The following is a 26,229-nucleotide window of genomic DNA, read 5'->3' as shown; positions in this document are numbered from 1 at the left end:
ATTAGGTAAATTGACACAGAGGAATGCATGAATTGATATTCAGGTGGCTGAAACGTTCAAAACCAATGCTGTCTCAGAATCTCCAGTATTTAATTACGTTTTACATCAGTTCAGTTTCATCCTGATCGCAGATAAAGCCCAACCTGGAAGGTAAATATGCTCATTTTGAATCCAGGGCACATATTGTAGATCCATCAGTATAGGGCCAGCTTAAGATGTCCCCAATTGCTCCTTAGAACTAGAATAGAGGAGTGTCTTCCAAAGCACGTGGTGTCTTTATTCGTCTTTGTAGGCTACATCAGCAGTACAGTAGGTTTAATCAGCTTCACATTCATTAGTTTTTAAACATTTGGTGCTAAATAAACTAAGTCCCATAAGACTTAATTATTTCCATACGCAATCAGGGATCAAGACATTTTACCCAAGTAAAAAGGTTTTAGAGGTCCTTCTCCTCGAATAGATTAAAACCTTCTGTAAATCTACAAATTAGTCCACACCTCACACCTCTGCTTCTTTTCTGCAGCTTGCTGCTGCCTGGCTCTTTGCGTCTGTGAGCCCGACTTCATCACAAGTTGGCTGACCACATCAAAGAAGAACAGCTCTGTTTTGCATTGCTAAAGTGTGCTTTGTAAAGCAGGAGAGGAAAACCCGGTGAAGTGAGCGTTAGTTGGCAAGATTAGTGAGGTGGAAGCAGACATGGAGCGCACCAAAATTATAGAAGATATTTTAATGATGCAATTTTATTTATATAGCACCAAATCACCAAAACAATCTGTGCTTTATATTGTAGGGTAAAGAGCCTATAGTAATACAGAGAAAACTTCAACAATCGGGCAACCTCTTTTGAGCAAGCGCTCGAAGACAGGTGGAAGGAAAAACTCCCTTTTAATAGGAAAGAGGAGAGGAAGACAGGAGAAAAGGCATGCAGCCACTGAGCTGACTGCTTGATTCACTTGTATCTCCTATCATATGAAAACATACTATATGGAAAGTGAATAAAGTTAAGAACAGGATTGTCACTGGAGGGTTCAATCAACAATCAAGTTACCTGACGAGGAACCATATTCGATACACGTAGATACTGACAGGATGGCATTTAACCCCCAACCGCAGCCCTAATCCTAACCATATGATAACTTATGTCGTAACTTCTCTGACCTGGACTTGCAACATAAAAATTGAAAATTGGTGCATCTTTATATGAAAACCGATAAAAATCAGCAATGCAATGTAAAATGACATGAAATGGTTCCATGTTCCCATACTGTTAATATTCCTTTTGGTATAAGTTTTGTCTCACTTGTTCTTCCCAGGGGGATTTCACCTGGAGCAGCCTGTCGGGGCGGAGCGTGCGTCTGATGCCAGTTGCCATCCAAAGCCTGTCAGAGCTGGAGAGGGCCCGGCTACAGGAAGTGGCCTTCTCCCGTTTACACCAGGACTATGACTTGGGATGTCAGATAACCATGCCAAAAGGTGGGGATTGTTTTGTTCTTTTTAATGCATACTGTAGACTTGAGTTAAACAGCGTCACATCATTTTTATGTTTAAATCAGTATATCCAATCCATTCAGAGCTCACAAAGTCCTTTGGATAACATCAGGGTTTTGAGAACCTGACAGTTATATGACTGTTACCAAACCAAATGCATGTATTATTGCCTCCAGGACTCTTCTGTGTTACATGCAGTACAAACTGATATGCTTGACCTGGGTTTGTAGTGCAAGCTTGTCCAGATATCTTTAATTGTTCCATAAAGTACAGCCAATGCTCAAGTCCCTGACCACATCCCTCAAGTGTATTGAAGGGAAGTCGTGTATGGTCTATGTTTGGAGAAGTTGTGACAACACACGAAAGATATAAGCCTTATTTCACATAGGGATTGGTTGCTTCCTGTTCGCCTTGGTATCTGTTGACCTCCCGTCCTCATAACGACATGAAACTCCCTTTCCGCTGTGGCAGAGGCCAAGTGCAGCCACTGTAAATGCTATTTAAAAAGTCTTAGGGTGTGCACAAGAGTGATATAGTTGACCTTATTGTTCCGTGTTTTGCTCTTGTAAACCAGATAATTAAGCTTTTGCTAAACTTGGATTAATTTGTCAAATTTTCTCATTTTCCGAACACAGACAGAGCACTGCAGTGAGACTGCAGTGAGACTGCTGGAGTTGGTGGTTTTCCACTGGCCTCGCCCAGCCTAAAAATGTCCACATGCATCATTTTTTAGATATCAGAGAAAACAAATATAATCCCACCCAATTTAGGAAGATAAGTTTGCAAATTTTAATAAATGTAAACCCTTACTGAATTTTTAAAAGTGGACTTGTCAGTGATGTAATTTTAGCTCTGTAGTCCTGAAGTTGATCAGTCTGGAGTTCAGAAATACGCAGATATGCAGTCCTGTTAAAACTAGGTACACCTTTACTGTTTCCATAGAAATTAAGTGGAGAAGTGGCATCCAGGTGCTGCTAATTAGATGCATTTTCTTAACTCAAGGGTGTCCAACTCCAGGCCTCAAGGGCTGGTGTCCTGCAGGTTTTAGATATCACCCTGGGTCAACACACCTGATTCAAATGATTAGTTCATTACCAGGTTTCTGGTGAACTTCAAGACATGTTGAGGAGGTAATTTAGCCTTTAAATCAGCTGTGTTGGATCAAGGACACATCTAAAACTCACTGGCCCTCGAGGCCTGGAGTTGGACACCCCTGGCTTAACTGATCATCATCAAGCCCTCTATAAAAGCAGACGTTTAAGCAGTTTTAGCATTCAAGCATGTGTTAATATAATGCCACGATCTTCCCAGGAGTGAATATCAAAGCAAATTCATCCTATGTTGCCTATTGCAGCCACGGGTTCTGAGCACCTTGCAGTCATTATGCTCACCATGAACTTCTCTGCATATTCTAAAGGCCATGTGTCCGAAGGCTAAAGCTCGACTGAAATTGAATCATTCAACAGGTCAATGATCCCAAATCTACAGCAGAGTCTTTTGCCAGGAGTGATCCAAGATTCTTCCACAGCGATGTGGGATGCTGATAATGTACAAAAAATTATTAATTCAAGTTATTGCTGCTGAAGTTGGTTCTACAAGCTACTGGATCATGGGTTGGGCTTAGTTTTTCACAACACTGAATGTTATTTTTCACATGGCTGCATAACATGAACGCAGCTTTCATGACCTCACCCACTAATTCGTCAAGGCTCGCCTTGAAAGATTGGGCAATGTCTTTTAACAGTTGGTCTGTTAATGTTTTTAAAGTAGTCGTGTTACTCACGTATACGGAAGGTCTTACAAACCACAAAGTAGCGAGTCCCTAAATTCAACCCTGCTTTATCAACTTTTTTTAGTATCACGGGCACCACGATTACCCAATTAAGAAGTCATTCGTCTTTCAGTTTCATCAGCTTGCATATTAACTCATGCAAAAGACACATGTTAAAATTGACCAATCCCCACATTTCTTAGTTGACTCTTTTTGGGGCAGCTAGCACTTTTTTTTTTGCATTCTGCTGTTCTTTACAGTTACTTTAGTCTTGCAAGGTAATAATCAATAAAAATAACAGCTAAAACTCACAATATCATATGACATCTGAATTTTGAATCTGTTTCTGCTACAAGCTAAGGTGCACAAAGGGGCACAGTGAGGGTAGCATTGTGCACTATATCAGTTGAGTGGGTGCCATAGCAGCACTATAGTGCAGTGAGTGGATTATCCGGGGCTTGCATTCCAGCTGAAGGTTAAACCTCTCCCCAGCATGATTTAATACGTACTTGTCTGCGTTGCTTATGAATTCCAGAGCCCCTGACGGCCGCCATGTGGAAGCAAGAGAAATATTTCAACTGTGTGAGATTTTGTGTGCGCACCCGATCGCTGTTTCGGCTCCGCTATAACGTGCGTTTTGTGTCTGATATTTATCCGAGAGGCAGGGCTCGTGTTTCTAGGGTTTCTTCGAGAACAAGGAGAGGATTAAAGGAGGACAGAAGCTGGGAAGACAAGGAGGGATGGGATGAGAAAAAGGCAGCAAAGGTTCATCGTACGACTTCACAACTGGTTGCGAGCTGAGGAGAGGAGTGTGCCGTTTTCGGGGGGATTTCCGCAAGGCTTTTGGAAATCATCTGTCAAAAATCCAAACCATTTCCTCTGTCTTCCTCTCCCTTCTCACTCTTGCTGCCCCCGCTTTCAATCACAACATCTGCTTTCTTTCTCGCGGTGTCTCACGCCCCTCACTGTTTTCACCTACTTTTCTCCCAGACTTTGTGCTTCTGCTGCGCTTAAAGTTTCAGGCCAGGTTAAATGGATCAGAAACCTGACATAAGCTGCCAGCACCACCATCAAGCACATTATGTGCACTGGATGCAGTTCCCTCATCCCCCCTCCAAGTGACTCATTTGACACAGCTGTAAGGGAACATCTGCGGTTCAAACCGAGGTTGCTACACCAGCAGATCGAGGCTCCGCGAATTAGCCCAGAAAGATCTCACGTGTTAAAAGGACTGCGTTTTTATAGCAGAGTGACAGAACGATAACATTAAAAGTTGCTGAGGTTTCCACAAAACTGACATTCCTCGCCACAAGATGAAGATCCCAAGACTTTCAAGTCTCACGTGGCGCAGCTTCCACAGTTTCCTGATCATCAGTCAACAAATTCAGGAGCCATTCATCATGTTGACGGCCGACAAAACGGCTTCCTCTTTTCAAAGAATTGCGGTGAAATACCTCGATGGAAAGCTCACATGTGGACATTGATGTCCTTTTTAGGATGGAGATTTTTTTTTTTTTTTGTTAAGTTAAAGCCCATCAGCTGCTTCTCTAAAGATCACTATGAAAGTAAATGCAGTGAATGGGGGCAATGCTGTGCTCTTAATGCAGAAAAGGTTTTTTATTAAGATAAACCAGGCTAAGAATGTGTATATGCGCCCATATATGGTGCTGTGACATGTACTGCTGTCTGAGGTAAGAAAAGCCTTACATATACTTGGTAATTTAGATAAAAACTATAAGTGATTTAATGTGTTTTCACAGTCATTTTTTCCTGTGCTGACTACTACTGTTGCTGACCTTGTCTGACAGCTCCATTAAATGGATTTGAGTGCATGGATACCTCACCTCCCTCCCCCACCACAGAAGTTAATTCATGTCTGCATTCCTGACATAAGCTTATTAAATATAATAATCCAGATAAGAAAGAGCAGATATGGGAATCGTTTGTTTCAGGTGATTTATTTTGGCCCTTTTTCCCCCCATGTGCAGATGGACAGAAGAGGAAAAAGTCGCTGAGAAGGAAGTTGGACTCGCTCGCAAAAGAGAAAAACAAAGACAAAGGTACGCCAACTTCTTTTAACACCCACTCTGATATTTTGCCATTTCCCTCTGCGTCTCTTTGCCTTCAGGTGTTGTCACGACTGTCTCCATCCCCCCTCCCTCCCTCCACCCAACTAGTGAGACATAGGGGTCCAGTCTGTGGTCTCCACCCCTCGGGCAGGTGAACAGGGAGGTTACAAAAACAGTTTCTGTTTACTGGACTTCTACAGTTTATATTTAGCTTTAGTGGAGCGACTCCTTGTAAGGGGACTGGCTCTGAGGATCAGCCACTGTGCTGCGCTAAGCAAACCCTGCATATTTGGCAGGAAGAGCAAAAAACATAGTCTAAGACAATAAAGTGGAGAGCGAAGTGAACTGTAAAATGAAAATGGGATCTTGTTACAGAAGGTGTGAGAACACTTAATGATAAGGAAAAGTGCTACTGTTAAGGTGATATATGAACAAAGCTAATTACTAGCTAATTAGTAATGACTAGGGTGACTAGCAGCAAGAAAACATGTTTATTTCCACTGTAAATTTGGACATTTTAACCTAGGAGTCTATGGGGTGGCATTTGGAGTCAACCTCCTGAATGAAAAACACACCTGAGTTTATAAAGCTTTTTAAATCAGAAACAAAAAACACAATAAATTTACTCGTAACTGCTAAAGCCAGCATGGCAGTGCATAGTTAAAAGATGCAAAACAGCAGCCAAAACACAAAAATGTACATTTTTTCCAGGTTTTCGAGAGTGAGTGTTAGGTTGGCATGTAAATAATGCACATGCTTCGATCAACGCTTATTGCTTATAACGTCTGTCAGATGTTATAAGTAATATAGCGTTATAAGTCCGGTTGTTATCATGGTGGTGGTGCATGGTGGGCTTAGCTTTGAACTGAGCCCAGAAGGCTTGACTTATGCATGGTTTCAAGCACAAAAGGATTCTAAGTCCTCTCTGCAAGAGAGAAACAGAGGGGGAAAAAGAAAATTGTTTCTCTGGTGATGCTGCTGCAGTAATCTGATCTGTAGACATGTGATGGTCAAACACCAGCCAAAACTGCATTTGCAAATGGATTAATAGCTGCTACAGTCTCTTTTGTTAAAAGCGGATGTTTTACCTCAGACAACATCCAGCAACTTGTCATTCTAAGGAAAAGACACACTAATTGGTCTCAACTATGTCTTGCTGTATTGTGCTGAGTTGAGCATTTACTACTTCCTGAAGCTGTGAGATGACTCCTGCATGAACTTAGACCAGTTGTCACTGGTGACGTGAAAAACCAAGTGCTGAAAATCAAGTGTGTGTTCCTGAGACGCCAAAGGTCTGAAAATGGAAGATTTATAAAGATCTGACATGGCTTGATGAACATGGTTTAGCTGCTCATCATGTCTATGTTATGGGGTTTAGAGACTGGATATAAGCACGTGTGCTTGTGTATGTGTTGGATATTTAAGCGACTGTAGAGCAAACTCTTTGTGCCACAGTGTTGTTCATAAACCACAGCCTTTCACTTGTGGTTGTGGACTACATTTTGCTTTCCCTCTCCTCTGTCTTCCTTTGCCTCTTTTCTTCACTCCGGCTCTCTCTCACACACACACACCGCACAGCTGGACAAGTTTTTTTTCTTCCTCCCCCCCTCAGCTGTTGGCTCAGCCCTTAGGATTGTGTGTAAATGGAATATATAGCCTGCAATAGCCCAGTATGACATAATTCCTCTCTGAAGGCAGCACTGCACGTAATTGGGCCCTCGCATGTGTGCATCCATCAGAAGTACATGAGAAGCTGATGACTGTTTTAAACTTTAAAAACGTTAAAGCGAAAATCTAGCCTGACTCGTCGGATGCTGACTGTCGGCATGACCACCAAGCATTTCTCTGTGCCAGCTCTGCTTGCAGAAACGGCACAATCCGTCACAGCAAACGACATATTCCGAGAGGCAGCGTTACAACTGGACCATCAGAGGAGCACGTGAATGCAGGGTTGCTATTTTGCAGTTGTACCATCACTGAATTCTGGGCTTATGTAAGACTAGGGTAAATGGAGCAAAGGAATAACAAGTAACCATTATTCATATCGAGTATGTATCAAAGCTGCGCACCAACTGAAGTTAACCTCGTCGTGGGTGAGCGTCATCAAAGTTGTGTTATTTCTGTCAAAGGCCCCTAGAATTAGTGGGCTGTTGTAGCCGGATTTACGTCGGTTGACTTTCTGTGATGTCTTATTTTGGAAAACAGATGTAGTTCTTTAGTAGTGCCGTAAAAGTTTTACTGATATAGTTAATGTGGTTTGAGATGCCTCCATTGCATGTGTGTAAAAGGCAGGCTGCAGCAGAAGTGATAAAGCTGTTAACTGTTTATGCTGAAGAGCTATTTTTGGATGTTGGTAAGGAGCTTCTTTTTCCCATTTCTTCATGGAGCTAATATTAGTTCAGTTACCCTAACCTTTTTTTTTGTTTTCTTTCCTGTTTTTCCCTCTCTCGTCCTCCAACATCTTTTGGCTCTTTTTCACAGAATTCATACCCCAGGCCTTTAGTATACCCCTGTCCCAGGTCATCGCCAACGACAGAGCTCAAAGGCAGCGACAGGATTCTTTTCGTCAGGACCCTCCACAGCGGGAGGAGCACAAAGACTCCTCAGACCTCGTATCGTCCATTTTACAGGTCCGTCAGCTCGTCTGTATGGCTCTCCTTCTGTGTGTTCAGTCTTGTAATTCCCATCTTCAATCTTGGGAACATTTGGGACAAATGTATTTGCACTCCAGAGAATAGACTGAATTCCTAAATCATGTGTCCTGCAGTTTGCCACCAAGCGGCCGTCCAACAAGGAGTTATCCAGCAGTAACTCGTCGCTAAGTTCCACATCAGAAACGGCTAATGAGTCAACATCGCCCAACACCCCTGAAGCTGCCCCACGAGCGCGGAGGAGGGTGAGGCATTGAAATTCATCATAGCCTGAGCCGCCCGCACAGATCAAGTGGAGGTTTTTTTTTTCTATTCAGCCGGGTTTGTTGATTATCCTCTAGGGAGGCATGTCAGTGGACTCCATCACAGACCTAGACGACAACCAGTCCCGCTTGCTTGAGGCGCTGCAGCTCTCTCTGCCAGCTGAAACGCCGAGTAAAAAAGAGAAGCACAGGGACAAAAGGCTGAGCCTGAATCCCATTTACCGTCAGGTGCCACGTGTCGTCGATAGTTGCTGTCAGCACATCGAAAAATATGGTGAGCAGCTGCTTAATCGCTTAAACAAACCCCCCAAAAATCAGGATCCTGTTTGAAATGTAAATAAAAAAAGAACGCAGGAAATCTCATAAACCCATATTTTAACCACGATAGAACATACATATTTAATGTTTAAACTGAGAAAATGTACTATTTAGGGGAAAACAAGCAACATCAATTTGACTTGGATGGCAGAAACATGCCTTAAAAAAGTAGGGACCGGACCATGTTTTCCACTGTGTAGCATTACCTGTTCTTTTAACAACAGTCTGTAAATGTCTGGGAACTGAGGAGACCAGTTGCTGGTTCAAACTTGGTTCTTCTTTGTCGTATGTTTTGTTTTACGATACCCTAAATGTTTTCAGCTGGACTTCAGGCAGGCAAGTTCAGCATCCAGACACTTCTACTTTGACGCCATGCTGTTGTAATAAATACAGCATATGGATCCTCTTCCTGAATTATGAATTTATTATGAATAGGGCTTCCTTGAAAAAGATGTTATCTGAATGGGAGCATGTGTTGATTTAAAACCTGTATAAGCATTTCTGCAAGTGTTCCTGAGCTCATGCACTCCAACACAGAATAATACAGTTTTTTACATGCAGTATCACCTGAGGGCACAAGGTTCAGGGGCATCCAGCATCCAGTAAATTTTCCTTGTTCTTTTACATGCAGAGTTTTGTACAAATTCTAAGTCTTAACAATTTCACATTGAGCAACATTAATCTTTCCAGAATTTATAGATGCAGACTAAGAAACTCTCTCTTTTTACACCCAATGATGTTACTGGCCTGTTGCCAATTAACCTAATTAGCTGAAAAAGCGTTACTTTTCCAGCCTTTTCTTGCAACTATTCCAACTTTTTTGAGACGTGTTGCTGCATCAAATTCAAAATGGGCTGATATGTTTCATAAAACAGTAAAATGTCTCAGTTTAAACATTTGATACGTTTTCTGTGTCCCTGCCTCTTCAGAATTGGGACTCTACATTTACCAAGCCGTGTCTGATTTCTCTTATATCTGCACTTTTAATTCTTCAGGTTTGCACACTGTGGGGATCTTTAGAGTTGGAAGCTCCAAGAAGAGAGTCCGACAGGTCAGTATTCTGTCCATGTAGTAAAATATATTCCTTCATGTGGTATAACATCTCTCACAGGGCCTTAATTGGGTTGTTTTATACTCATCAGTAACCCATTGTCCTTTATTTGAAAGTATCATTTTATGACATCCACAAACAAGATGCAAAGCGCCATGCTAAAAAGCCCAACAATAAATCAGAGGCCTGTTTTGTAGAAAGTGAAAGTTTCTGGTGTGAAATGTTCTTCACACTTCTCTTTCCTTTCACAAGAGTCAACACCAACAAACAAAATGTTGTTGCCAAGAATAGAACGTGTTAAAACCAGCACATTGCACTAAAATGTGCCATTTAAGCTAGCAAAGCTTGATCTACTGAATTTTCCAGCCTCACAGTATACAAATACAGTGATCCAGCAGAGTTTATTCTCATTATTCAAGCAAATATGAAGTTATTCTACAAACTCCTACACCGCTCATTATCCGTTACCTTTGACTCGAATGAACACACAGTGAAAGAATGAATAAATCGGGGTTAAACGAAATGGAGCAATCAGTGTGGGTGGTATAATTTTTTATATAATCTGTTGCGTGTTTTGTTGGCATGTAGTTGCACTTGTAGCGGTTACAGAAAACTAAAGGCACTTAGGGAGGGGAGGTTACTCATTCACTGACAGCCTCTGAGAAAACATCTGTGACTTTCAGGTCTCCATCATAGCAGAGGTGTGGTGACTGAGATGAAACAAATGCTAGCTTTGTCGTAAGAATTTTTGCTAAATGTTAAGCTTAAGGTACAATGAGCAGATGTTCGACGCTCTAGAGCACAATTAGCTAGTTTGTACATCAGCTAAGTTGCACTTTGCAACCTGTTCTGCAAGTCACGTGATGGCTAATGATGGCTCATCGCGTGATACAATAATTTTTTTTTTATCAGAGTTTTTCAAATTGACGGTATCATTGTTATGGAGACCAGCTAACAAAAAAAGAAAAAAAATATATGCTTTTTAAAAAATAAAGTATGTTGCCATTACCTATAGGGTCTTTAAGCAATGCACAGGTTTTTTAGTGTAGGAAGTGTTTCAATTTCTATTTGTAGTCTGTCTATAGTTTGAGTGCTATTGACCAATCACATTTTAGCAGACTGTAAAAGACAAAAGGATTTATTAATTTAATTTGCTGTATATTTCGTGTAAAAACGACCACATTAGTGAACGTGCAGACAACCCATTGTCATGGCAACAAAATAGGCTTTGTAATTTTGAAGAAGTCATCCAAAGGTCAGATGGAAGAGATTTTAATCTGTACTGGTAAAACGAGTTTGAGCTGAGAGTCGAGCAGGTCCCTTGGAGGACCAGAAGGAAGTGAGTTTCTGTGGGTGTGTGCACTACCTAGAAATAATGTCCATTGTTGTGTGCAGAGGATGTCTCTGAGTGCCCCTTTTCCTTTCTTTCCCCTCGGCCTGTTGTTTTTGGTTGTCCTTCAGCTGCGAGAAGAGTTTGATCGTGGCATTGATGTGCAGCTAGACGAGGAGTACAGTGTTCACGATGTATCTGCTCTGCTGAAGGAGTTCCTAAGGGATTTGCCGGACCCTCTCCTAACCAAGGAGCTCTACACGGCCTTTATTAACACCACATGTAAGTGTCTTTTCGCACCCCTCCCACTTTCCCTTCTGTTGTCTCCTCATTCCTAACCTCCCGTTGACACCTTTTTTTCCTTGCGCACTGCAGTGTTGGACTCATATGAGCAGCAGAGTGTCGTTCAGCTGCTGATCTACCTTCTCCCAGCATGCAATAGTGACACACTTCACCGCCTGCTGGAGTTCCTGTCCACTGTGGCTGATCATGCCCATGACCAGCAAGATAAAGACGGGCAGGAGGTGAGCAACAGGCTGAAACATCCAAATGTAGAGCCTGTGGACGGTTATTGGGAAGAAATTACCAAAGAAGTCATAGGAAGCAGTTTGCGTGGGTGGATTCTGTACATATGTTCCAGAAACAGCACAAGCACTACAAAAACACTGATGTAAGATTACTAAATAGCTTAGTAGTGATTGTAACATCCAGGGATAGTGTCAACCGTTGCATTTGCTCAAATTTTGCAATTTAGGCTGGGGACTGGACTGGGCCAACTACTCCAAGTTGAGGAAGTCTGCAAAAGTAAAAATTTCAGCATCTTTCTCCAGCACACTTGGCCAGTAAAGTTGCAGTGTACGTACGTCTGTTCAGACTTGATTGTTGGGAGAAAAAAGGTCATCAAATAATTTTACCCTATTACACTTTTTGTGAACTTTCGGTACAAAATAGTTTCGGTACAAAATTTCACAGAAAAAGCAAAAAAGTAGAACCGATGCGCCACCGTGTCAAAAGGAGTTGAAGTGGTTAAGCATCTGACTGGGATGCCTCCTGGACACCTCCTATGCCAGGTGTTTTGGACATTTCATACTGGGATGAGGCCTTGGGAGAATTGTGCTAGAAACGTGTTGATGGTCACCAAAAGCACCTGGTTGAAGTGCAACTTGCTAAAAGACATTTTACAAAATATTAGTGGGGGGGTGAATTTGATCCTGTATGTATACCTTTGACCCTGTGTGGATTAGAGAAAATCCAAGATATATGTATAACAATCCCTCCTGGAAAAAGAACAGTTCAAAGAAATCATTAAAAGCCCCAAATTACCATGACATTCATGTCCATAATGATTGTATGGAAACTTCTGAAGACATCTGTGTATGTGCACTGAGAAAGAAAGTTTATTGTCTCTGGTGATGCATACTTTCATTATCTTTTGCAGGAGAATGTTTGTTGCTGTGTTTACGTGTGAAAAAGTGCTTTTTTGGCACACACGTTCGCACAGATGGATTTTTGTTTTGTTGTCTCTGTGTGTCTATATACACAAGAGAATGAACCCAAACATCGATGCGTATGATTCCTCCTTCGTGGCTCTAGTATCTCTGTCCGCAACTCTGACAGGAAGTCGGATTGCTTCAAGCTCATCTAGGAAAATATCAGCACTCCTTGGCTGCTTTGTGGTTCTCGTCTCTGTGCTGGGACTGGGAGTGGAAAAGGGAGGAAACTCAACAAGAAATATTAAAAAAAAAAAGGAAAATTTGTTTTTTAAAAAGCTGTCAAAGCTTTAAATGACTTTTAATTTTAGATGTCAATTGTCCAAAAGTACATGCACTATTACACAACCCAGAGAAAGCCAGAGACAGCTGTCGTGCTCGCCTGCGCTTCGTGTTCAGAAACCCCCATGATGCTACTTTTCATCTATCTTCAGCTTAAAGTGACAAAAAGCAGAGGGGTGGGGGTTGATAAGAAACACAGCACAGAAGTTGGAAGGGAGATTTTCCAAAGGAATGGATGAGAGATGGTAATGTGAGAGGGAGGAGAAAGTGGGAGGAAGAACTCCCAAGTCTGTGTTATTACAGAAGATAATTTCTGCAGTTCTTTTGGAATTATTAAAAAAAAAAATCTCCTAATATGGAAGAGAAATGAGAAAATTGTCCCTGGTGTCTGTGATGCGGCCTTTGCCCTTTATCTGTTAAAAATTGTTTTTCTCTTTGAATTTCAAAACAAATGGAAAATGGATGGAAATTAAATATCACAAATATTGTAATCATACCTGCATTAATACACCAGGTAAAACACACACATATGCAAACACACAGACCCATCTACTGAAATATTCTAGCTAAAACTTGGGTTTGTCAGCACTTTTGATATGTGAGTGTTTGATGATATAAACTGGTTTGTTTAGCATTTGAATGGCGCGCAGCTTTTACGTCTACTTGAAGTAGATACATAGCCAAACGCCAGCACAGTAGTGGTGGGGACCCAGAGAAAAACCCAATAGACCGGAAAAACGGGCAGGAGACAAGAACACAAGGGGGAACACAAAGGAAACACATGGCATGCACGCATGGCGACTGTTGTTAAAGTAGCACATAACTCAACCCCTCGACCTCACCTCAACACCATTCCGAGTCTTCCGTGTTGTATTGAGTACAACTAATCATTAATCTTCTATGTAAACTTTGATGCTGTCCATTAAGTTGTTACTCTAATAAATAGGCATTCCGAATTTTTCTGTTATTTCTCACCCTTTGAAAAACAAAAATGTCTCTAGTTCATGAAATCGTATTTAAAATTTATTATTAAAAAAAAGACGGGTTCTGCTGGAAGTTTCTTCCTGGTAAAAGGGAGTTTTTCATTCCCACTGTCGCCAAGTGTTTGTTCAAAGGGGCTTGTTTGATAGTTGGAGTTTCTCTCTGTTGTTGTCGGGTCTTTACCTTACAGTATACAGCGCATAGGCAACTGTTACTGTGATTTGGCACTATATAAATATAATATAACTGAATTGTATTGAAAAAAATGTTTTTTTTCATTAGTTTGGCCTACCATACGGTTGCAGTTCATTTAAATTAATAGTAAAAGACTGAGCCTGAGGAATTACTGAGTGAGCCATTATTAATAGGTTGGTACATTTGTGTCCCAGATCACAGGGAACAAGATGACAGCTTTAAACCTTGCCACCATCTTTGGTCCCAACCTCCTCCACAAGCAGAAGAGCACAGACAAGGAGTTCACTGTCCAGAGCTCAGCCAGGGCTGAGGAGAGCACGGCCGTCATCGCCGTGCTGGAAAAGATGATCGCCAGCTACCAAGCACTCTTCATGGTCAGTCGCTGAAGATTTCTAAAAATAAAATACTGTGCAAAAGTCTTGAGCAACCCTCCATTTCTTTTTATTTTGCTTCCAAGCCGCCAATCTTTGTTGTCATTTTTTTAAGTGGTCTTGAGCAATAGTTCCCTGAGTTTCATTTGGACTTCGGCTGCTTTTTCCACGCATTTTCAGTTCAGCCCTTTTACTTGACAATTTTCTCAAAAAATTTATTTTTTTGGTCTTTTAGCCTTTATTGGCTACAGATAATGTAGATAGACAGGAAAAGCGGGGAGAGAGAGAGGGGAAGACATGCAGCAAAGGGCCACGGGTCAGACTCAAACCCAGCCCTACTGCTCACCAACCATACGGTGTATGGTTGCCTGCTCTGTAGGTCCTGTGGATGTTATTCTAGAGCAGACAGAGGATAAAAGCCAGACTAGTGAAAGATAAGAGAAAAAAGCAGAGAAATAGAAAAAGAAAAGGGCGAGAAAAAGTTGAGGGTGAAGTAAACAGGGTGTCCAACTGCTGCTTCTGTTTAAAGGCACAATCATATGATACACAGCACCAAAAAGGCAAAACAGAGGGGGGTACACAAACAAATATACAATTTTGCTGTGTGTGTGTATGTGCGTGAGATAGAGAAAGAGGCTGTGAGTGTCTGTGTGTGAGTGTTTGTCACAGACCATGCTTGAAAAATGAGGGTGAGAGACTGCAATAATGCTACCCGACTTAGAGGCAGAGGCATATAGGGAAAGACCCAGGAGGCCCCAGCTGTCCACGGCACACAAGTGAACTGAAGATCCAGGGCCACACGTCCCGACAACAACAATGCATCCACCCCAGCCTAGAGAAGAGGGAGGCCCCAGACGAAGCTCTGGGGTGGGATGGAGGTGTCAGGGGACCAGAGGCAGCGAGCAGCCAACCCCGCCGGAGGCTGGCTCCCTCAGCACAAGCCGAAGATGGGGCCACAGACCCTGGAGAACCACCCAAACCCTGGCAGAGCCCCCACCACATGATGAAGAGGCCCAAGCCACCCTGGACCACAACCCCTCTTAAATGCCCAATCAGGCACCACAGATCCACCAAGTGCCTAATTTCTTTTGGGGGAGATCACATAAAAGGCAGTCAACATCTAAAGAAGAGCTTTGAATGTCCTTCAAAAAGCCTGGAGAACTCTTCCTGAAGACTACTGACGACTAGGGAGTTCATGCTGGTTGAAAAAAAAAAAGGTGGTGGCCATTAGAAGAGAGGGGGTGGCTCAAGGCCCTAGCACAGGATAGGATGAAAATCTTCTCTGTTGTGTCTTGTGTGCTGATGAAAATGGAATTTGGCCTTTGGTAATGAGACAGACGAGAAGGAAAAGATGAGATAAAGTAAAAATTTAGAAAAACAAAAAAGCAAAAAAACAAATATGTAGACGAATCAAAAACATCTTAAAGTTTTCATCCAGATACTTGAACCTGTTTTTCCAAAATAAAAGCCGAACATTCATGCATTAAATCTTTTATTTGCTGTCAGAAGAGGTCACAGTATTACACAGATTACTGCCTCATCAGTTGCTTTTGTTCTTTTCTGTCCCTCAAACGGGAAAACAGTTTGGGTCATTTCAGGTCCGCAACTTTGAAACTCTAATGTTTCGTAATCTGCCACGGAGGCTTACATTCCTGCAGTAAGCCAATGAAGAGCCATTAATCGCATAAAGTGAATTGGGACTGACTTGCGCGTCTTAGAGAGTAAAAACAGATTTGTAGGCAGCTCAAGTTCTATGAATGACATCTGCAAGTTGTTTTGTAACCTGCTTATGTCTGAATTTGTTAGTGAGCGACATTTACTTTCAAAGCATTTCAGGATGGGAGTCATTTGCAGACATTAGGTTTTTGGACGGTGCTCTTCATCTTAATCCGCATGTCTGATAAGCATAAAAATCAGCTAATTAGAAGATCAGATTAAGAAGTCCACTGGAAATGAAGGTAACAAGGCACATCATTAACTTATTATCGTTTCTTCCCATCATACTGAGGCAAGGAAAAGGGAAAAATAAAGTTTTCATTACTAGAAATCCAGTACATTTTGATATCCTTGCAGTAGAAAGGACTACAAGGATCTGACCATTCTTTAGAAGATAAATGCAGCATCGGTGGGTGGATGTTAAGTATTCAGTTATTTTGCTTACGTTGTTTTATGTAGGTTCCTCCTGATCTGCAAAACGAAGTTTTAATGAGCCTTTTGGAGACCGATCCAGATGTGGTCGACTACCTTCTGAGGAGAAAAGCATCTCAGTGAGTTACACCTATAGAGCGCTTAGTCTTGTGTTTCCCTTTCCTTCAATCTCCGACTATTTGAACCCATTTTAATTATTTTTTTCCTCCCGCAGGAGTCCGGACCTGTTACAGCCAGAGGAGCCCTTCGTCCTGAGCGAGCGGCATTCGTCCAGCGACTCCAACAAGGCGTCGAGTGGTGAAGTGTCCCCTTATGATAACAACTCCCCGGTCCTGAGTGAGCGCAGAGGGGAACCAGGGAGCCCGGCCAGTGAGCAGCTCTACCGCGTCCCAGAACAGTACTCTCTAGTGGGGCAGAGCGGAGCTGTCACTTGGGGTTATAAAGGTGAGAGATGCACAATGTCTGGTATTTACAGAGATAGGTGATTAGCACATGTTATCACACTTTGGCCTTTCTTCTTGGGTATCAGCAACATGTCTCATAATAAATGTTCTGTATAACTCAGAAGTGGCAGGAATTTGACCTCTCTTGTGCCTTTTTCAGAAGAACATGCTAACATTTGGGGCACATGGCACAGTACTCTGAAATCGGCACTCAAGAATCAAACATATACAGGTAAACAATTTTCAAGTCAGTCCATGCCCGCTGCAAATTTTGTTTCAAGTGGCTAATGAGCCAGAGCGCTATGCGCTTGAGACATGGTGTTAGTTATTAACCATGACAGGAACAGATCTGAAGCACGTAGCACATTCTATATTATTAAATTGGCCACTTTTTGCAGACCGTTTGTTTTATCTGTGTAGCCAGGCAGCACATACGATCCTGGTTAAAAGCTAATTAACCATTGACTGTATAAAAGGATTGCTAGAGTCTCTGTGATGATACCTATTCGTTTGTGGGCTGGCATTTTGAAACACTGGGTTTATCACTGTACTGTACCCAAACTAGCCAAATTTGGAGTTAGCTAATCCTTGGATGCTTGCGTAGCAACCTACATCCACAAACTACATGTACCTTGATACATTTTTAGCTTTAATAGAGAAAGAAAGGTGGTGGCATTAAGTTTTACCCAGACTGGAAGAGGAAGAGTAGTCATAGCTTTCTATTGACTTGTTTAGGTTAAAGATACCTCATGTGCTAGCCAAAAACAAAAACAAAAACAATACCTAAAAGTCATAAGATGCCGGAAGCAGGAAGAACGGCAAAACTGGGGACTCTAATTTTTGAATTCTACACTTTATATACTTTTTGATATTTAATAATAATAGGTCAAATATTCAGTTGTCATTTTCAAGTTACTATGTTTTTATAGGTTTAGCTGACGTTTAGCTTTTGACCGTGTTGGCAAGTACCTTAGGTAAAGGCAGCAACTTTTTTAACACCTAAAATTCAGTAAAGTAAAGGCATTTTTTTTAGCATGTCAGCCCCTAGTTATAGGGCTGAGTGGCTTTTTCTCTTTCAGTGGGCATGGTTTTCAAAGTATGACACATTATACTCCCCATCCCCCGATTCAGTTGTGATAAACTTAAAATAAGCTACAGAAACCAGAAACGTTTTTGCATAAGGCTGTACTTTCACAACCATGTTTCATCACAAAACCAGTGCTTTTAAGGCTTTGTTCTGTATTTACTGATGACTCATCATGGATACACGTTAAGTTACGAATGGGTAACGTACACTGAATGTGGCACATGAAAAAACTGCAAATCGTGAACATAACATTGCATTTGCAGGGGGATGCCGCATATGAGAATAATACTAAATAATAAAGGCTTTTAGAACCTTATAGATGTTATTACTTACTGTATGTGTGTATATGTGGTTTTGTTAAGATTAAGGAGGAGATAGGACACATGCAGACATATGTACATAAATGTGTATGTATATGTATATTCATACATATACAGATGATGATTATAATAAGATGACTGAGAATTCTAGTGATTCAATCTACCAAAAATAGGTTTATGTAGTAAATTAGTATTTGGTTTATTATCAATAACATAAAAATTAATTATTAATAAAAGCCTTTCTTACATTTCTTTGTACAATTTTATATCAGTCACTAAATGGAGATGTGTGTCTCCCTCAATATTCGTTGACAATCTTACTGATGAAGTGATGCTGTCTTCTTAGGTTCCCATAGCAACATGTCAGAAGGAAGCTCCCGCAGCTCACAGGAAGGTCTAGATGGACTCCATAGTGATAGCAGGCATCAGACAGCAGTACAACGGACTCAGACAACGCCTGACATCTCCGAGTGCAGACTCCACCCACCGGTCACCAGAGTGTGCACCAACCCTCATGCGGACAAGGGGCGACCACGCCTGCAGCTAAACATCAACCCTTCTGTGACTTCGCAAAGGGGACATGGAGTTAACTCGACCCTCAGACCTCAAGCCGGAGTAAACACCGGAGAAGGCGGCCCCCTCGATGGACGCTCTCCTCCCCCTTATAATGCGCACCATCGACTGGCTAGCTCACAAAGTACCCCTCAGCTTGCGACGGCTCAGCAGCCACACGGGAGGTCGAGCGCAGGACAGAGCAACTCGGCTTCAACAACAGAAGTCCCAGTGGTCGCACAGAGTCCAGAGTGGCAGGAGTGGCAGAGGGACCGGTGGCAGATATGGCAACTGCTATCCTCGGACAATGCTGACACACTGCCAGAAACTCTGGTGTGATTTCAGACAATGTACTCTGTCTCAGCCTCTTCTGGCCAATCAAAGACAAGATCAAACCCCTCCAATGACAATCACTCCTTATCCCTATCCTTTCCCTTTTTATTTCTGCTGCCCTCTCATCCATTCACTCACTGATTTCCTGCTTTCTATGAACATCATGTGCTGTCCTGCAACTTAGCGCCGTGGCGTTGTTGTTTACGTGTGCAGCTGCTGCCTCCAACAGACTTTTACATCCAGGAGCCACTAGTATTTGTTGATCTGTTCGGATGTTAAAAAAGTTGCTCAATTTCCTGGCCCATATATTATGTCAACATTTAGTTAGGAGCATTTTTTAAAAATGCCTACCCGAAATACCTCAAAAAATCCGTTCAGAATATTTTCAGATTTTCTATTTTTGAGCGACATCAGTCTTCATATCTCAATATTAGGAAAACATTTTTTAAGTTTTTTACATTTTAATTTCATCATTTTTACATTGGTCACCACACACTAAGATGTACGCGTTAGTAACTGCTGCTAATTACAGACTTGTTGTGTGTATACTAATGATGTAATTCAGCGGCATCTTTCTGAAAAGATCAAATGTTGAGTTGCTTTTTGATGTCAGATTACCTTTGACTGTATATATATGTACATGAATACACAAATTGTTGACATACGTGCTTAAATATTATATGTAAAGTGTATAATTTGCCTAAAAGTATCTACCTAAATGTAAGCCAGCCCCTTAATCGGCAGTCCAGATGTTGGTGTTTGTCAGACTGCTGTTTCTGTCTTTGATATTGAATGTAAAATGCTTCACTTGCAGTAAGACGCTTAAACCTAATTATGAAGCAATCTGCTGTAAGTTTGCTTGTGCTCTCGCCACCTGCTGCACTGCAGAAACAATGTGCCAAAGTATCTCTCTCTCTTTTTAAACTAAAGGATCATTGTTGTTCAGTTGTGTTGATTCCATCCATTTGGTTAATTTTTGTAAGACTCAAGAGTTAAGTTACTGGCATTTTTATCAAGAATTTCATATTTTAGCACAAAGCATAAACTGTAAATAATAGATGGAAGTAACCACTAGCTCTGAAATCCTCCAGGTTAGCATTTTTGCCAAAACTGGACATTATGAATAAAGATTGGATCTGACTGAAACTGAGGGAAACCACACGCTCACTGAGGTGTTATCGTTACTGACAGGTCATCAGAAAAGGGACAGGGCATTCTCACTGGCTGACTCTATACCATAATTAATAAACTGGGCATCGTGTTTCATTAAGAATGACTTGAAACTAGCAAATGAGCCCATAAACTAGAAAAGTGTTTACCGAGCCCACAGATCAAATGAGCCGAAGGGTGTTTTCCCCACTGACTTCCATACAGTTTTAAATTATTTTGAATCCAGCACTATCGCCCCCTGTTGGCCATTAAAATGAAACTTGTGCATATATTTCAGAAGCTTTCATAAAAGTCTACGGTACTGAAACAGGAATTCGTTGTCATATATCCATTCCTAAAACTGCTAAATTAGAATTATGTATTAATGAACATTTAAACCTTTTTGTGGATATTTATTACATTTCTCACTGATACAAAAACTGTGCACGTCAGTCAGAGCTTTCTGAGAATTTCTTAGTCATGTAGAATCAGAAGGTTGAATCTGGAAGTGTTGAAATTTGCCATCATTACAAATGTTTTACAGAGCAGATGTTGTCTTTTTATTCTCCAAAATTTTCTTAAAACTTAAAATTTATTGTATTATTTGATTTGAATTTCTGCTGAAAGTGTTGCTTAGATCATAACATGATCAAAAAGTCATTGGTACAAGCTGGATATCCCAGCTAGGTATAAACTAATTTCCCGTCTACTAGCAATGATGTGTTTTTCCAGGAATCCTAAAAAGAAATTATGATGCTTTTGTGATCCAAGTGTTATGCTGGGGAAAAAAAGCTTTCATGTGATGTTTTCTCACTTCTGTGTGGCACTGCTGTTGCTAATTAAGGTTGAAGGCAACTTTGTGAATATCTGTTTTTATAATAATCTACACCCACAGCCAACCTGCCCAACTCTTCTCAAATGTCGTAGTCAAGTGGGTATTTGCTGGCAAATATTTCACATTTTCTCATCTTAAGGTGTAATATTTGCTTATATGGAGCCACTTCAGCATTAAATAGGAAGATGGACTATGAATCATCATCACATTTTATTTTCTTAAACATTGACAAGTCAATGGGAACAAGCCTCTCACACGTGCAAGAAATGCACGGATTGTGGAAAGGCCTATGGCGCCATCTGTTGATAGACTCTGTACGTTAGCCTGTTGCTGCTCTTACACTTCACAATATCCATGGGAATCCATCTGTCCATCTGTACTCAGTTTAAAATCAAAGCTTGTGATTATATTTTTGTGAAAACATGCAAATCTATGTCAGGAAATAAATGTGCCATAGGTCTTGCTTTTTAAAGCTGTTTCTCCATGCAGTGCTTAAGGTTCATTGTGAATCTTCTGTATTATTTTATTTTCTCTTGAGTGTTGTAATATCAAAATACAATATAACAAGTTTTATTCAGAAAAGAGGCAGTTCTTCAGTAACCACCATGGTCTTGGCTTTCCCCAGATCGAGATGTTTGTCTTGTCGATGTCACGTTGTAACTCCAAGAAACGTTGTGCTGTTGTGTTCTGTTTTTATATTTTGGTGGGGTTTACTGGGTCCAAGTTGTAATGGAATGTCTGGTATTTGCTTTTTGTACTGCGAGTCCTCATCAGTATGCTACAATGGAATTAAATATGACAAAGTTTACAACTGCTGTGCATTTCTATTATATAGCATGCTGTGGTGTAGCATGTTGTTATCCACGATAGTGTTGTTCAGTTGCTTGCTTCTATCATGGAACAGTATTTTTTTAATAGTATTTTACAATCTAGTCTTTTACACAGATATACGCACACAGTGTAATATTTTATGGAAAAGGTGGTAAATGGCCTGTATTTGTATAGCGCTTTACTAGTCCCTAAGGACCCCAAAGCGCTTTACACATTCAGTCATCCACCCATTCACACACACATTCACACACTGGTGATGGCAAGATACATTGCAGTCACAGCCACCCTGACAGAGGCGCACTGACAGAGGCGAGGCTGCTGGACACTGGCCCCACCGGGCCCTCTGACCACCACCAGTAGGCAGTGGGTGAAGTGTCTTGCCCAAGGACACAACGACCGAGACTGTCCGAGCCGGGGCTCGAACCAGCAACCTTCCGATTACAAGACGAACTGCCGACTCTTGAGCCACGATCGCCCCAGTGTTATAGTTTATTATAAGATTGTATATATATGTGTGTATATAATACATCTGTAATACAGTGGCATAGTTTCCATACTCAAAAAACACAGCAACAAAACCATCTTTAGTTAACTAAAAATACTAGATTTGCCTCAATACAAAGCTAATCATAATAAGTGTTGTTTTATGTTATATTATTTTTATTTTACTTAATTTTTTGTAGAAACTATAACATTCTGTTTGTATATGTGTGTTTTTTTTGCTGCTGATACAACCAAATTCCCCCTTGTGGGACAATTAAAGGATTATTCTATTCTATTCTAACAACCAATTGCACACAAAAATGCGAGCTTTACAGATATATTAATAATGCCCAACATACTATTTTCTATAGCTGTATAAGCATTTAAAATGGCCAGTAAATGAAAAAATTTAAATCAAAGAAAAAATAAAAGGCAGCAGAGACATGCTTCAACCATGTTATGAGTGTTGATGCTGCAGAGGTTGACCACTAGAAGGCACGTATGTCATAGCAGGTCTCGCTACCATTTTGTTAACCTTCCCTTTCACTCTTGCTGCCAGCCTTTTCTCACAAATCACCCTGACGCTTGTGTTCACCCACTCATATGTTCTCTGCACTCTCTTCTTCTTCACCCCACTGTTCATTGAATTATCAGCTTTGTCCCTCTGTGGTTACTACAGCTTTCCTTTTCACCCTTGTTCTTGGAAATAGGCACCAGCACACTTCTCCATTCCTCAGGCATCCTTTCATTCTGCAAAATTGTGTTTAGCAGTCTGGACAAAAGATCTCCAGTAGCCATGATAAATTTGGTTTCCCTACTGTAAAATAATGCAGTGTTATCTATGGTCAGAACAGGCAGTAGTCACTGTTAAATGTTTCAATGTCTTTAGTAAATCGCAAGTAGGCCTATAGGGTAACTTACTTTGGTTGACTGGAGACAGCAATAGTCTATCACTATTCTTTGGTACACGGTGTACAATGTGGCACTGAATAAAAGTATCCAAATCTACAATAGTTTCATGATTTATTAGATTAATGCTCTTTTCTGCTCAGTGTTTTTAAGTTTGGTGTGTGCCAGATAATACGATCATATCTTTCTTGAATGTTCACAGTGTTCAAAGTCTTATTGACTTACTTAGAGCATTATTTCACTGTTTCATTTCATCTGTGGACTCACATGCAAATGTGGACCTGGCTATTGAGAGAAAGTTAGCAGTCTGTGTTAATGATGCTGTTCTTCATTTTTCCCCATTAAAGTGAGTGTTGGTGATTTTCAGTCATTGAAACAGCTGCCAATTATCTTCAGTTGGCAGAACAAATAGAAATCATTATTTTTTAGCTTTCTAGGTTGCAATTAAGAGAAGTTCACTGAGTGTTTTGAGTCTTTGATTTGAATCTCTTATTTTCTTTTCCTCATTATCCAGCAGATACTGCATAATTGCAGCCATATGGTTATATTTTCTATAGAAAGGGTACCTAACACCATTTTTAAGGCATAGTTAAGTACTTCTTGGTAATGTGTGGATTACAGTGTAATTTACAGTGGTCCATTCAAAGATTAGCTGAACTCCATTTTGACTCTATTAACGCAAAGTGCACTTAGTAATCAGGTTTGCTTTCATGAAAGATAAATGGAAGCTTACGTTAAAATTTTTTTATTGCGTGTCTTCTTAATTTGGAGAAATTTAAAACTTTATGAAGTGAAATTTAATTTACTTTGTAAAAGTGAGAAGAAAATTTTAATGTTGGGAATCTGAGTTTAAAAAAAAAATACATGCACAAAGAACATGATTATGGAGGAGGTCAAAGCAGCAGGCGGTGTAGATTGTTAGGTGCTGAAAGATAAAAGGTGGAGAGGGAGCCATGTAAACTCCTCAACCAGCCAGCAGAACATTAACAAAATGAACATGAGCCAGGAAGTCTGAGAGAAAGCTGTCACACACAGCTCTCATTTGCCATCTGTGCTTCTTGTTTTAGATGCAAGAACAAACAAAAGAAAAAAAAAAGAAGAAAAAACTCTGAGTCACTCGACTGTAAATGTCAGACTGAGGCGCACGCGGGCACTTTCACAGTCTCACCTTCAAAAACTTATTACACTTAGAAAAAAAATACATGCCTGTGAGTGAAGTGCTGCGTCAAGAGAGGTGGTGGTCTGCAGAGCAATGAAGTGAGTCATCTCTCAAAACGCACAGAGTATAATGGAGCCAGTCGAAGTCTGTGGCAAGACACCCGGGCGCTCTGTTGAAATCCTGGTGTAAATATGACAATAAGCGATCAGATTCAAGTGTTTTTGGCTCAGCATTCATTTGAAATTCTGTGGCTTTCGGTAGCTTTGTCCCACGAATCACCAAAAACATCAAGCATGGGAAAATGATTTCACTGCCCCGCATGGGAACTTCTGAAACTTCAAACTGAGGCTTTTTGTTGTTTTTTTGTATTCCATCACTGCCCAAAATACCATTAACAGATTTTTTTTCTGCTTTTATTTTCTTAGTCAAAAAATGAGCAAGTGTGTGCAAGTGGTTGATGTAGTTTCCCAATATTGCCACTAGAGATCAGCCAAGAGCCTCAAATAGATAAAACATCTTTTTTTCGGGTTATGTGGTCTGCTTTTCCTTCATTGCATATCATGAAAACCTCAAGTAAGAATAACAGGATTCAAGCTAGTCGCAGGTGGTGACCATTTATACCTTGTCACAAATTGCAAAGTAAAAGGCAAAAAAAATGTGAGAATAGATGTGTGATGGAAAGAGAAAGTAGAGAAGGGAGAGTTTTCCTCTCCCCTGCCTGATAGAATATTAAATCACCTAACACACCCACAGAGAAGTCAGATTAACTGATAGAAGAACATTAGACTCATTGAAAGAAGTAATGGATGAGCATCTAGGTGTTTAACTAAGTGTGCAAGGGGACACAGACTTGGAGAATGCCTGTAACCGACAGGTGGCCACGAGCCAGCATTTGAAATGGAGACAGACTCAAGAAATAATGAAAATAAGTCACCGTCTCATTAGTGATTCATCCAAAGATCTGCAGTGCCCACTTTTTATTGATCCTTGACTCTATTTTACTTTCTCGCAGATTATCAGAAGTTCTGATCAACTCTGACAGAGTCTGGAAACTTTGGAAAGTAATTGGATCTCAGTTCACAATCAGATATTCACTTTTAAGTCCCCAACAACAGCAGCAATCTGAGAACCTTTTTCTTTGTTGCATTCTTCATTTTGTCAGCTACATTTTTTCTGCTTAGCTCTCCTGCTATTTATCAGAGAAACTGCACCCTCATTCCAGCACCCCAGTTGTTCACAACACAACTGAGAGCTTTTGTTGTGGACTGCGTCCTTGTGATGCTTTGAATGAGAAAGTCATGTTCTGCTCAAGGAGCCTGTGATTAATTGCAATCACTTAAGGAGCCCAGAAGCAGTTTGTCTCAGATACTGTACTCCTAGTGTGCTTCTTTCTGTTTCCCTTTTGTCCCCTTATTGTCAGTTTCTGGAAGGGAGCCGGATTTTAAATAGAATTTTGTGGAGCATGACAACAAAACAAAGCTGCTTTATTTCAGCAGCTAATGACTTGGCCCCGAGTAACGTTCTCCAGTTGGCCAAGCTAAAAAACAATTTGCCAGAAAAGTACACATGCACAAATAGGTATGCATGAACTCATCCACACAGAGACACTTGTAATCGCCAGTACAAGGGTTCAGCCCCACTCTTGCAGGGGATTCATGCGTGCCCCAAACAAAACTGTGCATTTCGCTTTGTTTTGTCATGTTTCCAAAGGCCGTGCAAG

At 40.9% G+C, this 26,229-nt stretch overlaps 1 protein-coding gene across 2 annotated transcripts in view; it reads left to right on the top strand.

Moving 5' to 3' along the window:
* LOC146681668 (rho GTPase-activating protein 6-like) overlaps positions 1–20,088 on the top strand; it is a 140,591-nt gene extending 120,503 nt beyond the window's left edge. For both annotated transcript variants that reach the window (XM_085449849.1, XM_085449850.1), the window contains exons 2-14: positions 1,314–1,473; positions 5,248–5,319; positions 7,810–7,958; positions 8,096–8,224; positions 8,321–8,516; positions 9,556–9,611; positions 11,073–11,223; positions 11,317–11,465; positions 14,084–14,263; positions 16,436–16,527; positions 16,623–16,852; positions 17,012–17,083; positions 18,605–20,088. In XM_085449849.1, the coding sequence (XP_085305975.1) occupies positions 1,314–1,473; positions 5,248–5,319; positions 7,810–7,958; positions 8,096–8,224; positions 8,321–8,516; positions 9,556–9,611; positions 11,073–11,223; positions 11,317–11,465; positions 14,084–14,263; positions 16,436–16,527; positions 16,623–16,852; positions 17,012–17,083; positions 18,605–19,149 (2,181 nt within the window). In that variant the 3' untranslated portion in view covers positions 19,150–20,088. The remainder of the gene's footprint in view (positions 1–1,313; positions 1,474–5,247; positions 5,320–7,809; positions 7,959–8,095; positions 8,225–8,320; positions 8,517–9,555; positions 9,612–11,072; positions 11,224–11,316; positions 11,466–14,083; positions 14,264–16,435; positions 16,528–16,622; positions 16,853–17,011; positions 17,084–18,604) is intronic.
* Positions 20,089–26,229: the final 6,141 nt, after the last annotated feature.

Source organism: Copadichromis virginalis, linkage group LG23 (assembly GCF_057382275.1).
Source record: "Copadichromis virginalis isolate Kocher_CV1m ecotype Utaka linkage group LG23, C_Virginalis_male_GT1.1, whole genome shotgun sequence".
Lineage (NCBI taxonomy): Eukaryota > Metazoa > Chordata > Actinopteri > Cichliformes > Cichlidae > Copadichromis > Copadichromis virginalis.
This window is presented reverse-complemented; position numbering and strand designations above follow the sequence as displayed.